This window comes from Azolla caroliniana, unplaced genomic scaffold (assembly GCF_043228905.1).
Source record: "Azolla caroliniana isolate FFs.n. ecotype wild unplaced genomic scaffold, voAzoCaro1.0.p SCAF_8, whole genome shotgun sequence".
NCBI classification, from domain to species: Eukaryota; Viridiplantae; Streptophyta; class Polypodiopsida; order Salviniales; family Salviniaceae; genus Azolla; species Azolla caroliniana.
The window spans coordinates 17,973,549-17,991,611 of NW_028230443.1; the positions used below are offsets into that span (position 1 = coordinate 17,973,549).

The 18,063-nt window shown below is 41.9% G+C and overlaps 1 protein-coding gene across 2 annotated transcripts in view; it reads left to right on the top strand.

Annotated features, from left to right (window-relative positions):
- The first annotated feature begins 7,024 nt into the window (after positions 1 to 7,024).
- Positions 7,025 to 18,063, top strand: part of LOC147861206 (germin-like protein 8-2) — a 39,199-nt gene continuing 28,160 nt past the window's right edge. Inside the window, exon 1 of one of the 2 annotated variants that reach the window (XM_087323883.1) lies at positions 7,025 to 7,790. In XM_087323883.1, the coding sequence (XP_087180009.1) occupies positions 7,092 to 7,790 (699 nt within the window). In that variant the 5' untranslated portion in view covers positions 7,025 to 7,091. Of the gene's footprint in view, positions 8,058 to 18,063 lie in introns of those variants that run through there. The other variant, XM_087323884.1, reaches the window with a different exon arrangement.

Genomic DNA, 18,063 nt, shown 5'->3' on the forward strand with positions numbered 1-18,063 from the left:
GACTAAGGGTTTCAAATTTGTTTGAGATACTTGGGCTATTAGTACTATGAATACTATCAAACACTCTATTAGTACTATTAATACTATCAGACATTCCTAAGGGAAGAATTGACTCGGGTTTAGTACAGGCTACAATTTGATTTACTTGTTTTCTTGGCCTATGGGGACAATTGATGGCGATATGCCCTAGTCCACAGCAATAAAGACATAATCAATTTGCATGTCATCGTTGCTTTTCTTCCTCCGATAACGGGCCGTGTCGACGCATGGTATCGATCTCCATTGGGGTCGAAATATTTGCTTGAGGTATGTCTCGTGCAAACGGTTTAGCCGTGACTAGGGCGTAAGTTGAAACGACCATCAATGACTATTACAGATGCGAGACAAGGAAGTTTTCTTAAGGATATCTGAGAAGCTTCGGCAAAATTTCGATCCATAAAACAAGAATTAGCTCCGGAATCTAGAAGTGCTAGGACATGTACTGGGGGAGTACTTTTAGTACTAACCATGACTTGGGCTAGGAACACATTGCTAACTTGCTTGGAGGGAATGGAACCACTAATGGGCTGTATAGATCTAGGGTTGTTGTCCAACCAAACGGCTGTTGTTTTGGCTGGACTCAATCGTTTAACTCTTCATCTAATTGACTAAGGATTTCAAATTTGTTTGAGATACTTGGGCTATTAGTACTATAAATACTATCTGACACTCTATTAGTACTATTAATACTATCAGACACTCCGAAGGGAAGAATTGACTCGGGTTTAGTATAGGCGACGATTTGATTTACTTGTCTTCTTGGCCTATGGGGACAATTGATGGCGATATGCCCTGGTCCACCGCAATAAAGACATAATAGATTCGCACGTCGTCGTTGCTTTTCTTCTTCCGATAACGGGCCGCGCCGACGCATGGTGTCAATCTCCATCGGTGTCGGAATATTGGCTTGAGGTACGTCACGTGTAAACGGTTTAGCCTTGATTGAGGCGTATGTGGGTTACGGCCGAGAGCGTGGTATTTGTAACTGACGTTCCGAACGCCGTTCGAAAAGGCGGTTGTCGCATCGGACCGCTCGACTGATTGCCTCCATAAGAGACTTCTGTTCTTCGGGGAAGGTTAAAAGCAAGTCTTTGACATCATTGCTCAAGCCGTAGCGAAACTGCTCTATGAGGGCCTGGTCATCCCAAGGGATATCTGAGGCGAGTAGGTGGAAATCCGCCGCATAGGCAAAGGCTGGACGATCGCCTTGACGCAATCTTCGGATTTTGTTGATCGTCGTCCTGATGCTGTCGGTATCTCCAAAGCAGGCTTTAAACTCACTAATAAAATCTTCAAAGTTATTAAGCAAGGGCGATTGTTATTCTAGAAGCGGAGCGAACCATGCCAACGCTGAGCTGCTAAGTAACGTGCCTATTAGGCCGACTCGAGATGCATCAATGGGATATCGGGAAGGATGCATCTGGATGACTAAGCGTACCTGATTAAGGAATCCCCGGAATTGCGATCATGTTCCATCAAATTTCACAAGAAGTCCAATCTTGGGCTCTTTATGAAATCCTTAGGGACTTGATCCTTGTTGTTGCAACGCTGCTTCGAGTTGTTGTACCCATAATGCTAACTCCCCATGTTGTTGTTGCGTTTTTTGTTTTTCTAGAGTGATTTCTTGCAAATCCCCTATCAACCGTTGGTTTTCTTGTTCCAGGGCAACAAACTTTTCTTTTAGACACTGTAGCTCAGAGAAAATGGATTGATATTCTTGGGCGCTAACAATAGCCATAGTATAGAAAAAGGATAGGAGGAGGAGGGCAAAACGACAAGTAGACTTGAGGAAGGAAATTGGTTCAATCAAGAATAGTACTAAATAGAGAGAGAATTAGTATTAGAGAAGAGAAGTACTATTAGTACTAAGAGGAAGGGACTACGTAAGATTCCCGAGAGAGGAAGAGAGAAGAGGAGAGAGAGAGAGATAGGGAGAATGAGAGAGAGAGAAAGATGATGATAGGAGCTAATATATTATGTGAAAGATAAGTACAAAGTGGCTAAGAGGCTTAAGACTGGCATTGAACCAATTTGGTTCAAAATAATGCCTTGTGCCTCCTTTTATAGTGTTTTTAGGAATAATCCTGAAGCTTCTAGAATGTTCCAGAGAGATATGGAATATACATCAATTTTCTATGATAAAACATAAATGAAAATAATATCTTACAAATTACAATTCATAGTCTAATGGTAAGAGCTCGACCCATGTAGCATAAGGTCATGGGTTCGAGTCTTGCCATATCATGACACTCATCAACAATTGAAGCTGAATTTGTAAAAGTAGCATGGGACGCTAAAGTAATACTTATAGGTATGATGATGTCTATGTGCATTGTATTGTATCTTGATGAATTTAAAGTACTACCGAACCAAGTATAAAAATTGTATAAAATAGATATAACATAACATTTGTGAGCAAATCTCACATCGGTAATAAAAATTGTATAAAATAGATATAACATAACATTTGTGAGCAAATCTCACATGAATGTGTTGTAACCGTCATTGTGAACAAGAGGCACAAGAATAGGTTGTTACATTATTTATTCTCATTTTATTTATTTATGATATATTTGTTATTTCTAATATTTACTATTGTACACCTCCTTTAATGTACTTAGAACCTATTTGTTTGGTTTCTCATATTTGAGCAATATCTTGGAACAACATATCCAACGCTTGTGTTGGGCACGGGGTTCAGTGACAAAATCAGCCCACGTGGTTGTGGTTGAAGTGTATTGGAGTGATATCTCTTTTGCTTTGATCAAGTCTCTAATAAAATCATGATGTGCTCAAATATGTTTGTTTTGACCAAAGTACCATAACCTTTCCAATTAAATTTTGTTTGTTTGTCCTTCTGACATGAATGCTTGTATGAAGGATGTGTCTTCACCTTCATTAGATATTGATGTAGAATGTGCTTGGGCATTGAACTTTTTACCTTTGTTTCTTTGGTCATATTGCTTTTGATGACATTCTCCTTCCATGTGTCCCGGTTTGTTGCAATATCTACATATGATTGTGGAGACATTGATTTCTACTTGCCTTGATGGTTCGTTTGGGTTGTATGAACTTTGAAACTTTTGAAGTATTGGCTTTGAGAAGTTGGATTTTTGAAATCTTATTATCGCGCTCATTGTCATTGATCAATTGTTGTGTTTCATGTTACCCTTTATTCTTTGGATCTTTTGTATTTTCATTTCTAGGAACATGTTCTTGATGTTTAAAGTGTCATCATTTCCATGTGTGGAACAATTCCTAGGGCAAGGCTCTAATGCCATGTAGGAACTTAAAGTACTATCTAGCAAAGTATAACAATTGTATATATATAACTTAATTTGATGATAAAAGAGAGACTACATTATGGTCTTGGTAGGTGTTACATTTTATAGGTAGAAGAGATCCTATAAGGAAGTTTGTAGTGAGAGTGTTCATTGTGAGCAAATCTCACATGAATGTGTTGTCACCGTCACTCTGAACAAGAGAGACAAGAATACGTTGTTACACTATTTATTCTCGTTTTATTTAATTATGATAAATTTGTTATTTATATTCATGTCTATTATTTCTAATATTTAATATTCTAACAGTACCAAATGTTGTAGTACCAGGTTTAGGATCACTAGTACAAGTCATGGAGAGAGAGAGTCGGAGACCGGTGACATGTAATGTTACCTACCGGCTTACATGTCTCCTACCGGTGACATGTAACACGCATTCAAATCTTTCCCACATACTATTTATTAACGTAATTGTATGTTTTCACAAAAAGGACACAGAAACTAGAATGATTAATTTGACCATTTATAAGGGAAGATTACAGAGATGATTGTTGTGAGCGTCCAATGCCCAAAATGTATGTATTATTCAAACTAGTGATGAGAAAACGGACAGAGAAACAGATATAGTCTGAAGATGAGGTACTTTATGCTGGAAAGATTGATTAGGTCATGGTGCCGCTTGTTATTGATTGTGCGTTCATACTACGGGTATTCAAGCTACTACGCTGGCCTTCTTCACGCTGGCGGCGAGGGCGTCCACTTCCGACTGATCTATGCCCAACGTATTGTGAAGCACCATCCCTGGCAGTGGTGGATTGGCGGCAAAGAGAGCCACAGCAAGCTGGGAGAGCCCTGGATTCTGGCTGTTGAGGGCGGCGATGGCCAGAGCTGGAATCTTCCCTACTGTCTGTTAATGAATAGCAGTAGAGTGTTGTTGTTTCTTATATGTGAGGCTGGAAGAGTTTGTTGTTGTTTACTGAATGTGCGTGAATGAGAGACAGTAGGGAAGGATAGGGATGTATTTATATATACACAGAGAGACAGAGACAGAGAGCGAGTGTGTGTGTGTGTGTGTGTGTGTGTGTGTGTGTGTGTATGTGTGTTGTGTGTGCAGAGCGTCGAGGCAACGCGTTGTTGAATTGAAGACACGAGAGAGGGGAGGGAGAAATCGTAAACCTGCAGAAAGAAAGAAAGAAAGAAAGAAAAAGTAAAAGGCCTTCTTCCTTCTTCAATCAATTGACTGGCAAACAAGACGGACATCTTCTCTTTCTCCTTTGAGAGACACACCGGGAAGTATCATTATTTATTGTTGTAGTAGATGTGTGCCTTCCTTCCAATATGTATGGATGTGTGGGGCACGATATTTGCAAGCACAACATTCATCACATCCTACATGTGACTAATTCTCAAATGTGTTTTGAGAGTTGCAATGCTATGACAATAGCATGCAAGACGCGAGGGCACATGCTTGAATGTTTTAGAGTCCCTTACTAACCATTTGCCTATTCCGTTTCACATATCGGCACGATTTTGTCATGACCGAGGATATGCTACACATTAAAATGTAATAGGCGATATTGGTACCATATTCTATAATGATTACACCTAATTATGTGATAACAATGGTCACGTGATGTAGAAAGTTGCAAGGTGGCAGTCATTAATGGTCTATCGTTTGCATACATAATTCTATAGAAAGTGTGTCCAGTTACAACTTTGTTCTCAAGAAGCTCAACAACCAACCATTCTATTTACTTGTCTTCCTCATTGCTCGTGTATCTCCTTTTCTGTGCTTTTGTGATATTTTATTCACAACTCATCTCGCACTTTGGATGTCATTTCACATCCCTACCATTTTGAACTTCTTCTAGCATCATGATCCCTTTTACGAACCTTATTGACATTATGGCAAACTAATCAATTACAATTGGAAAGTGTTGTGCTTCGCGAGTCCTTCCTATAAGAACATTGCCCTTCTGTTGCACACAACCAAAGGCACCATTTAGTTTGGCCTCTCGTTTGGACCCAAATGTAGGATTTAATGATAAACATGATGGCAATTAGGACCTTATACATGGGTTCATCAAACAAGTTCCACTTATCATGTGTCTCTAACCCTAGTGTATATTGACAATTTGAATTCCGTAGGTCTTGCCAATACACTCCTAATAGGGCCAGCATAGGTAGGGTCTACTTCGTTCACAAAATAATCATCAACATTGTTGGAACACTTCCTCATGTTTTTGGCAAGCTAAGAAGGTACTTTCAGTGAAAATTACAATTCGTATCTTGCAGTCAATAAACACTCCCACCTACAACAAGGTTCGTCAATTGGCATGCCATGCCCATTGGATTGAACAACCCCTCCTAAGACAACTTGAACAATCCTTACCAAACCAATTACAACTCAAATTTGTGACATAGGGATGGGCTCCATCCAACCTACTCACTAGTCACTATGCCATGGGAGGAAGTGAGTTGGGAGGATTTTCTCACAATAAGGATTAGGCAACTTGAGAAGATGTCCACAACATAGAGATAACCATAGAGCAATCGAAGAAAGAAAGGGTCAAAGGCAAAGAATGGTTTGATAGTGACATTGCCTTCAATTGAGAAAATTTAACGAAGAAGAGTTTATGTTGGTTTACTAGAAGAGCTTCGACAACCAACACAACTCATACTAAAGTTTACAAACCAATGGTTTCCTTCAGATATGGTGATTAGGAGTTCAAATGATAATGTCATTTACCACATCCTTGATGGAACAATATTGGTGGTGCCCACTGTGGGAGAAGAATTAAAATTTTCCAATAACTAGTAGGAAGACAACCCAATTTTGATAGAGATCCCGATAGTTCAACATATGCATTTAGGTAATAATTTGTAGAGGCCACTTATATGTTGAAAGATATTGCCCGAGTTTGTGACATTGAATGCAATTATAGGTGAGAGCCATGCATGTTAGATGTATTTACTATTGAATAGAACGTTTAGGTTCTATCTTATCATGTGAAAAGTCAGAAAAACAAGTTACATGCTCCATACATAGTTTCATAGGATCTATAAAATGATGAGGGTGAGATTGTGTATTCTTCGTAGGGGAATGCATTAGGAATCATAGAGAGGTTTGCAAGCCCGCAAACATGTACACACAGTTCTTTCATGGACACGTGAATATGTTGTATTGATAACGTCGACGGGTAGGTGTGTAGGTGAGGTGTGTATTAGGAAGGGGCGAGGTGAAAAACTTACATGGCAAACTCACAAACACTACATATGCCTAAAGCTTACAAATTCACAAGCGTTACATGTAAAGCTTCTGATACACCCCGAAAGGCACCTTTTGAATGTTGTCAAGAGAACTACCCAAAAAATGGTAGAATATTTGAAAAAACATTAAGTTTGGTCCTCCGTTCATAAGAAGCATCTCAAGAGACGGAGACAGAGACACACACTTAGAAGTTCGACCACACATCTCTCTCTCTCTCCCCTTAGTTTCCGGACGAAGTAAGCAAACAAGTACGCACCCACCCACCCCCATCGCTACAGAAACACAGACACTCAAGAAACATAAGAGTATACGGCACTCAAGAAACACAAGAGTATGTCTAAATACGTATATATATACATGTGTAGAATTCAGCCTGTATCCTCATCCATCATCTCTCTCTATCGTCCTTCCAACAGACCCTTCCAAGCCTCGCTCTCTATCTCTGCCATAGCTTAGAGCATATACAACACATTGCTCCTATTATCCGAGAAAGTGAGGACATGGCTTCCCTCCCCAATTCTGTATTGCTCGCTCTCAGGCTTGTATTTGTAGCTTTATGTGTCGCAGCTCCAGGCCAGCTTGCGGGCGCAGCAGACGAGGATCCGTTGCAAGATTTTTGCGTGGCCGATTATAATGATGGTTATACCGCCATCACAATCAACGGGCGCACATGCAAGCCCGCCTACAAAGTCACAGCCGAGGACTTCACGTCCACCGTGCTGCGATCATCGGCCGCAGATCCTCGGCCCAACAATGGTGTGCAGGCGATCGTGACCCTCGCCTCTGTCGACAACTTCCCGGGGCTCAACACGCTGGGCCTGTCCATCGCTCGCATCGACTTCCCGCCAAAGGGACTCAACCCTCCCCACGTCCACCCCCGTGCCACCGAAGTGCTGTTGCTAGCTCAGGGCACGCTCACCGTTGGCTTCATCTCCACCAACAATACCCTCTTCCAGGCCACACTGTATGCGGGCGATCTCTTCGTGTTCCCCCGTGGCCTCCCTCACTTCCAGATCAACCCCGACGAGAAGATTGAAGCGCTAGCCATCTCTGCCCTGAACAGCCAGAATCCAGGGGTCTCTCAGCTTGCGGCCGCCCTGTTTGCCGCGAAGCCACCAGTGCCAGGGATTGTGCTCCAGAATACATTCGGCATCGACCAGGCGGAGGTGGATGCCCTCACAGCCAGTGTGGAGGCTACGGTGGCTTGAGCTAAGGTGGTGGCTCAAATGTCATATAGCATGAGCATCATCATCTACGCACCATCTATCTACTGAATAAATGATTACAAGTTACAACGCTCTTGATTGGCGATTGTCCACCATTGGTAATTGTGGTTTATGAATGGACATCGTGGTTGTACTTGCATTGAATAAGACAGCCACAGGCCTCCGTTGTTGCTGACGTACTACTGTAGTTTATGATTGACGTGTGCACATTCAATGAGCAACAGATATAAGTTATAACCACGTTTTATTATTGTCTCCTAAAGTCAAATATCACCGAATAGATTGCACATTATGATTGTTAAACATAAGGAAATTGTGTGTAGGGAGTACGCACTATGTGTGGAAAATAATAACAAAAAGCAAAATATTAATATTAGTAGTAGTTGGTTTCTTTTGAAGACATGAAGGAAATAACCTCGGGTGGTGGTCTTTTCACTAAAGCCTAAATTTGACGGGTTAGTATTAAAGTTTTTTGAGGTGCATTTTCTAAAGATGTATCTCATATGATATAAGATTGCAAAAACCAACATGTCATTTCACATAAAAAAATTTAAAATGAAAAGCTCCATATATTGCTACATTGTTATACATTTCATTACTATAAAAAGTACAAAAAGATACACAAATCAAGATAACTACCTCATAAAGTTAATGAAATACATAAAATAAATATCGTGCTAATGTTTTTTAAACCAAACCCCAAGCAAGATATATATCAATAGTCATAATCTATTCTTGCAAAGTGGATACAATAAGCATCAAATAGAAAATCATACAAATTGAATACTTAAATCATAATATATTCCTTATAGCCGAAAAAGATACAAAGATGCTTATCATACCATGATTCGTCATACTAAGCATTGTCCAATATGTGTCTACTTCAATGAAACCATCCTTCTCGCTTTCTCTTCAAACCAAAGGTTAAATATATCGCACCAAGAAATGTTTGTTGTCTCTTGAGCATTTAAGGATATAAACATCAACGCGTCTAAAGTTTCCAAAGATAAACCATTTCTAATATCATTTTTTATGATATTTTGACGTGAAAAGCGTCGTTCACATACAATTGTACTAATAGGCATAGTCATACATGGTTGCCACAATTGCATCATACCCCAAACTAATTGCCACCAAGATTGTGCTTTGCTATAAATATCCCATGCATTATGCATTCCTCTTCCTTTAGCAACTCTTACAAGCATACCGACAGAATCTCCACGTTCATTGAAGCATCTTTTCATGTCAACAATTTGGTAGTATGTATTAAACTTCCCAATAGGTTTGTGCAACCATTCCTTCATCTTTTTCTGGGATTTAACGATGGATTAAACAACTTGTCAACATTGAAAAATGTAACACTTGGGAAACGATTGTTTAAGGCCTCAATGACATGTTGGACAAAGGTTTTTCTAATGTTAATGCATTCATGCAAACTACCATTTTCCATATTACCATGAAACATATTCAAGTTGAAATCACTATCTTCATTCTCACTATTAGAACCACTTATTAGTTCTCTTGATCGTTTTGCTACCTTCTTTATGTTTGGAATTTGTATAAACTTTAATGGTTGTGAATGAGTCACATTATTACATCCAATATATATGGGTATGCCATCCTTCACATTAGGTAGAAAGTTTGTAAGCAACATAGACTCGGTGCCAAATGTCTCACAAGATGAATAACGTCTTCGAATTTTCTCATGGATGATATCCAAGTGAACACCAACCATAGTTACATCCATTAATTCCTTTCGGAACTCCTCATTTAATTTATTCAATTCCACAAGAATATCTGCCAATAGGTGTAACATAAATTGTAGTTCGAATATAGTAACATACTCGTAAAATGTTATCTGATGTTTTTGCCATTATTCTAAAATTGCAAGCATATGTGTAACTAGTCTCTCCATTACTTGGCCTCGACATACTCATCTTATGAAGTGAATTTTAAGCACCTTCAAATCACCCTTACCATGTCGTTTCATTATTTCTTTTAGCTCCTTGTGGCTATTAATTGACTTTCCCAACCAAGAGTATACTTTATCTCCAAATGCATCAAGGAAGCTAAACACATGTGCATGAGACATTATATATGCATCTTTTATGGCATGTGCTTCACGATGTGCAATGCAATGCACTCCCAAAATGTTATGCACCATGGATTGAAAATTAGAAATTGCACCATTGCTCCATCACTTGCAAAAGCCCCAAGTTTTTTAAAATTTAAATTGCTCTCTAATATGAATGCATTGATAGAATTGTAGATAGCTTCAACTTTTGCGTTTTCCATTGTAAGAAGTCACACAAATTTACAATGTGGCTCTCCTTTGCCACCTTCACTTAAGTACAAGACATAGATAATCAAGTGTTTTTCCAATGTACAATTAGTGCTTTCATCAATCAACACAGAGAAAAATGGACTTCCACAAATTTCATCATACAAGTTTTTACTTGTGTGGTTCTTAATGGCCATTTAGAATTCTCTTGCAGAAATAGCATTAGCATAAGCCCCATATTCATTTGAGGCAGGGGCATTTGGAGTACCTCTTTGTAATTTACATTGTTTTCCATATTTCTCTAGCGAAATATGGTTGCAAGCATAAAAATGAACCAACTTCATGCATAAAACTATCCTCTCATATTTTGAATTCATGATTTATGAAATTTTGTCATCCATTGGCCTTTTCACATTTGCATTTTGATTTTGTTTTTTCGCATTATACATGAAGTCACTTGCTATTACATGATCGGATGACTTTGCATGTTCGTTCAATGAAGACATTTGCATGCTTTGAGATCCACCATCCGTACAAACATTGATCTTTCTTCCATCTTCACACCACATGCATTTGATTTTACCATCACCTAATAAGGACTTAGTCACATATTCCCATGGGTGAAGCAAAGTCCATTGGTTTCTCCACTTTCCTTTTTGTTTATTGGAAGAAGATCTCGACCCATTTGTGTTTGTAACAACCTCTTGCTCATTATTTGGAGTAACCTTAATATGTGCTCACTTGCAAAACATACTCTTGATAGAATGTTGGTGTGCTTTGTTCTTTGTTTTTCCCCTAAAAATATTCAAATAATAGACATCTAAAAATGTACTAAAAGTATTTCCTTTTAATATGATAGAGACATTCAAGTTATTGATTAGGTAATGCAAAAACTATATTGTATAATAACTTGTTGATATTACATAATATGATAGATGGTAACTTACATTTAAAAAATGTAGGTCCAAAATGTTGAAGCTTGAAGGATGCCTTGCTCTATTTCTTTGCACAACAACTACATATAAAATCAATAACTTTTAAGTGAACAATAACTTGCTACCTAATATTCACCTTTTCTATTCTAACCTTAAATTTTTAATAAAGCATAGTAATTACTAATAAGTATGAAAAAAATAGATTAATAAAACATTCAAATCAAACCCAGAGTCTACATTCTTAGAGATTTTAATAAAGTTTATTGTTTAAAATTTAAATCGATTTGAGAATATATATATATCATCATTACAATTTACATGATATTTTAAGCGTGTTATAAAAAAGCATATAATATATTATCATATATATTACACACTTCATAATACATATTGATACTACTTTCTACTTTCTACATACTACATACATATATTTATATGACAAATTAACAAGAATGGGCAAAATGACCTTTAACAAGAATGACACTGCTTTGGAATAACCATAATTGTATTGCATGGTTCGCCAAAAGAAAATTATCTTCTCGAACTAATCAATAACCGTAACGGGTTTTTCAGAGGCTAACTGCATAACTTCAACTTCTTCATCCACTAAATATAAAAGACCAGCATCACCAACCTCATAAAATCTTATTTGACCCTCTTTAGCATATGCCCTGGCACCTGTTAAAACACCCAAACGAAAGAGAAGACCATACCATGTATAAGAATTAGCCAAATTAATTTGCCTTTGACAATTCTGAAAAGCCTTCTGAATCTGATCGCACATAGCAATGGCCTTTTTTCGGCTCAAACCGAACCAAACCAAAAAACCGTGGCTTAACGGTTTATAGGTTCAAAGATAAATAAACAGTTTGGTTTGGTTACAAATGTTACTAATCGGTTTCAGTTCGGTTCGGTTTTGAATTGACCGGTTTATGTGGTTCGTTTTAAAGGTTAAAAAATACTCATAAATATTCTCTATAGGCTCTAACTTTTAACTTTTAATTTTAAACTCTTGTTTTAACTTATTAAATTTTATATGTATTATATGTAAAGTCTCCTTTTCATTTATGATGATCAATTATGATAAGTATGATGATCAAATTTATGATAAGTATAATGATCAAATTTATGATAAGTATAATGATCAAATTTATGATAAGTATAATGATCAAATTTATGATTAGTATGATGACCAAATTTATGATAAGTATAATGATCAAATTTATGATAAGTATAATGATCAAATTTATGATAAGTATAATGATCAAATTTATGATTAGTATGATGACCAAATTTATGATAAGTATGATGACAAATTTTATGATAAGTATGATGACAAATTTTATGATAAGTATAATGACAAATTTATGTTGATTTTCTCACACAAATTTATAAGAAGTATGATGATTAATATCAATAAAAAATGGTTTGGTTTGGATTGGTTTTGATTTATGATAAATTGGTTTGGTTTGGTTTTAAATTTTTCGTAAACGGTTTCTCCTATTCTTTAAACAGTTTGGTTTAACGGTTCGGTTTAAATGGCTTCATAAATCTAAAAACAATTTGGTTCAGTATTTATTATTAATAAATGGTTTGGTTTGGTTTCAAGGCCAAGAAACCGAACCGGGCCCATTGTTAATCGCACATCAAACAACTCCCACGCAATGAAGATAAAAATGATGTTTTGTCCTCCTCCGAGAGCAGTTGAAACCACTCCCAAGCAGCCACAAATTTAGTTGGTCCTGCGTCCATTTTTCCTCACGATAAACATAGTCTAATTCCTAAAACACAATTAGAGCTATCAGTAAACAAAGGATTCCATAACAACGTTTGCCTTAAAATTTGGGCTTCTGTCATTAGAAGTTGAAATAGGATGCCTTTCTAATGTCCTTCCATGCCCTCGAGATAGTTGTAAAGAATCTCATCGAACCAACATGATGAGCCATAATTGGAAATTCAAAGTTAAACAACCATCAAAAACTATCTTGCCACTGTCCTCCTATTGTAAGATTAATGTTACGAAGAGATAACAACCATAACTTTTTCCACAACTCATTCCGAGACATAAATCCTCTCAAAATATGCTTTGCAAGAAGGGACTTACTTTGGAGCAAAGGATCTACTAAGCCCAATTCACCTTCACGTATTGGCCGGATTCAAACCAACCAAGCAACTTTTGCAATAGCCCTTCATCCCAAAAGGGCACCCCAAATAAAATTACGAACTAAGCATTGTAGTTTCAATATAATAGAGTATGAAAATAGCTAGGTTGATGCAACATACCAAATTGATGCAAGCAAAACCGAGTGCTCCTACTAGTCGTGGTGTAGATGGCGACGTTGTTTCTCCATGTTCTGTGGTTGATCGTGAGGTTGTTAATCGTGTTGCTAATGACTATGTTGATGCTAGTGGTGGTCGTGTTGATGGTGGCTACCACCGTGCTGATGTGTTGGGATTACGGTCCCTCCGGATGGGATGTCCGGAGATGAATGACGGCAAGCCCGGTTGCGGTTACGGAACCGGATGATGAAGACCCCGGTTACGGAGCCGGATGATGAAGACCCCGGTTACGGAGCCGGATGATGAAGACCCCGGTTACGGAACCGGATGATGAAGACCCCGGTTACGGAGCCGGATGATGAAGACCCCGGTTACGGAGCCGGATGATGAAGACCCCGGTTACGGAGCCGGATGATGAAGACCCCGGTTACGGAACCGGATGATGAATGTACCCGGAGAGAGATCCGGATGCGGAGACATATTTGTGAATATGTTTGCCAAGAGCCCTTGAGGCTATATTTGTAAATAGCCCGAAAGTCATATGTGTATAAATATGACTTAGGGCAAACAGTTTTATGTGGTTGTTGCTCATTGTCTGTTTTTCCACTTAGAGGGAGCGAAGTGAGAGCAGCCGAGAGAGAGAGAGAGAGAAACGAAGAGGTCGACGCCTCTGTGTAATACCGCCGCCTGTGGCGAGGACAACGAGCTCAAGGTCGTCGCCTTGCAGCTCGCCATTGTATATTCCAGTGTATAGTGGTAGTTGGAGTCGTGCACTCCCGTGGTTTTTCCCGTTTAGGGTTTTCCACGTTATACCCTGTGTATTCATCTCTCTGTGTCTCTGTTTTCATTTTTCTGCTGCATTGATCCGTGTTGTCTCGGTTGTGGCCGAGAGGCGAAAGATTTGATAGCGTCAAAGCTTTACAAAGTGGTATCAGAGCGACTGTTGCAGAAAATGGAAGGCGGCGGCAGCGGGCAGCCGATGATGATGGTGCTGAATGCACAGAATTACGCCGACTGGAAGATCAAGATGGAGGATCTTCTGATTGTTCGGGACCTGTACGAACCGATTGACAGGTCGGAAATACCGAAAGGGGTACTTGAGTCGGAGTGGAAGCTCCTGAACCGGAAAGCCGTAGTGACGATCCGACAATACGTCGATGTAAGCGTCCTACAACATGTGGCGAACGACACCAACGCATACGAGATGTGGAAGAAGCTGTCGGGCCTCTATGAGAGGAAGAATGCGTTGAACCGGACCTCCCTGATGAGGAAGATTGTGAATCTCAAGTACCGGGACGGCGAGAGTATGGTGGAACACGTAAGCACGTTCATGGGATTCGTGAACCAGCTTGCGGCGATCAAGTTCCCGTTGGAGGATGCAATGCAAGCCATCATCCTGATGTGTACATTGCCGGACAGCTGGGAGAACTTGGTGGTGACTCTCAGCACCTCCTGCACGGAAGACAACTTGTCCCTACAAACGGTAAAGACAAGTATTCTAAATGAAGAAGCGCGTCGGAGAGATAAAGAACCGGCCTCCGACTCGAAGGCGCTGCTTACCGAATCGGAACGGGGAAGACACTGGAACCGGAGTCCGCAAAGACGGGAGAAGTCGGGGACCCGGTCGCAGTCAAGAGGAAGACCCATTTGCTTCCACTGTGGGAAGCCGGGGCACTTCCGGAAAAATTGTCGGCATTACCGAAAGGACAACGGAGCCGACGACACCGATTCGAAGAAATCACCGGAGAGAAACGGTGCATACCGGGGAGCCACGGACCGGAGAGGTCCGGATCGGCGAGGGCAGGACCGGAAAGGAACGACGGCACTCGCGGCAAGTGAAGAAGAGATAATGCTCATTACCGAAGAGAGGGAGCTGAACCTTGCCGGCGTAGAGATGACCTGGGTGGTCGATTCCGGAGCGTCGTTCCACCTGACCCCGGAGAAGAAATACTTCTCATCCTACACAGCCGGTGAGCACGGCTGTGTCCGGATGGGAAATGAAGGTACGTGCCGGATAGCCGGCATAGGAGACGTGTGGCTGATGACATCAACCGGATGCAAGATGCTGTTGAAGGATGTGCGACACGTTCCGGAGGTCCGATTGAACCTGATCTCGGCCGGGAGGCTAGATGATGAAGGCTACACGGGTAGCATCCGGAACGGCGTAATGAAGTTCAGCAAGGGGAGCCTGATAGTGGCTCGGGCCCGGAAGGTCAACACTCTGTACCTGATGAATGCCCGGTTATGTCCGGAAGAGCTGAATGTAGCAGCCGACACTGCCGGTGAGCTGTGGCACAAAAGACTGTGCCACATGAGTGAGAAGGGGATGAAGAGGCTTGCAGAAGACAACCTTATTCCAGTGAAGCATGTGCACCTGGAGAAGTGCACCGACTGCCTGGCCGGTAAGCAAAACCGGACCTCCTTCCACTCAAGGCCACCGACGAGACGTAGCGCACCCTTGGAGCTGGTGCACACTGATGTGTGTCAGGTAGAAACGAAGTCACATGGCGGAGCCCAGTACTTCGTGACATTCATTGATGATCACAGCCGGAATCTGTGGACGGCACCGTTGAAGACAAAGGACCAAGTGTTGTCCGTCTTCAGAGAACTCCACGCGAGAGTGGAAAGAGAATCCGGCAAGAAGCTGAAAGCGATACGAGCGGATAACGGAGGGGAATACCGGGGGCAGTTCCAGGAGTACTGCCGCTCGAAGGGAATCCGGCTCGAGTTTACTGTGCCGAAGACGCCGGAACTGAACGGGCTGGCCGAGAGGATGAACCGGACCATAATGGAGCGGGTCCGGAGTATGCTGGCGCATGCGAAATTACCCAAGGGGTTTTGGGCTGAGGCAATGTCGACGGCGACATATGTGATAAACAGATCACCCTCAGTTCCTTTGGACGGAGACACGCCGCAGAGAGTGTGGACCGGTAAGGAAGTGTCCTACCGGCATCTGAAGGTGTTCGGGTGTCTCGCATACGTGCATGTGGCAAAGGACCGGAGAGGAAAGCTAGATCCTAAGACCCGGCCATGCATATTCCTCGGTTACGGCGACGACGAGTTCGGCTACCGAGTATGGGACCCGGTCGACAAGAAGATATTCAGGAGTCGAGACATCATCTTCATGGAGGACAAGACACTCGCCGACTGGGAGTCGGACAAGAAGGTAAGGAGCTCCAAGTCGACCGGTGAGGATCAACTCTACGAGGAGCTGTCCCGACCGGCAAGGGACCGGTTAACACTCGAAGACCCGGCCGAAGACGGTGAAGAAACAGAACCGGCTGAAGAAGATGAAAATGATACCGGAACCGGCCCCGATCCCGAAATGGATTCGGATGAAGAAGAAGAATCGGAAGAACCGGTTACCGAAGCTCCCGAACGGAGATATCCTCTAAGAGAGAGAAGGGCCCCCCGGAGATTTCCGGAACCAGAGCACGTGCTGCTAACCGACGAGGGGGAGCCGGAGAGCTTTGAAGAAGCAAAGCACGACACCCAGAGCCGCAGGTGGTTAAGTGCCATGCAGGAGGAGATGGATTCCCTGCATGAGAACCACACATATGAACTTGTGGAGTTGCCGAAAGGAAAGCGGGCACTTCGAAACAAGTGGGTGTTCAAGCTGAAACCGGGAGATGCCGGAAACCCCCAGAGATACAAAGCCAGGATCGTGGTGAAGGGGTTCCAGCAGAAGAAGGGCGTCGACTTCGACGAGATATTTGCCCCGGTAGTGAAGATGACCTCCATCCGGACGGTGCTGAGCATAGCGGCAAGCATGGACCTCGAGGTAGAACAGATGGACGTGAAGACGGCATTCCTTCACGGTGACCTCGAAGAAGAGATCTACATGCAGCAACCGGAAGGATTCGAGAAGAAAGGGAAGGAGCACCTGGTATGCCGGTTGAAGAAGAGCCTTTACGGACTGAAGCAGGCTCCCCGGCAATGGTACCGGAAGTTCGACTCCTTCATGACCGACGAAGGGTACCACAAAACGCAGGCTGATCACTGCGTGTTTGTGAAGAAGTTCGAAGGAGGAGACTCTCTAATACTCCTCCTGTACGTGGACGACATGTTGATCGTCGGACGGGACCAGGTCAAGATACGGATGCTGAAGAAGGCTCTTCACCGAACCTTCTCAATGAAGGACCTGGGTCCGGCGAGGCAAATACCAGGGATGCACATCATCCGGGACCGGAAGAAGAAGCAGTTGTGGCTGTCACAGGAGAAGTACGTGACGAAGGTGCTTCACCGGTTCAACATGTCGGAAGCAAGACCGGTCGGATCGACCCTCCCGGCAAACTGCAAGCTGTCCAGCAAGCAATGTCCCAAGACAAAAGCTGAAAAGGAGGATATGATGAAAGTGCCGTATGCCTCAGCCGTCGGGAGCTTGATGTACGCCATGGTGTGTACGAGACCGGATATAGGATACGCAGTCGGAGTGGTGAGCCGGTACATGAGCAATCCCGGCAAAGAGCACTGGAACGCGGTCAAGTGGATACTCCGATACCTGAAGGGCACAGCGAATGTGTGCCTCCGATTCGGCTCCGGTAAGCCCGAACTCGACGGCTTCACCGATTCGGATATGTCGGCTGATGCAGATACCAGCCGGTCCACATCAGGGTATGTGATGACGTATGCAGGGGGAGCCGTTTCGTGGCAATCGAGGCTGCAGAAGACGGTTGCGTTGTCAACCACGGAGGCGGAGTACATGGCAGCTGTTGAAGCCGGCAAGGAAGTAATATGGATGAAGGACTTC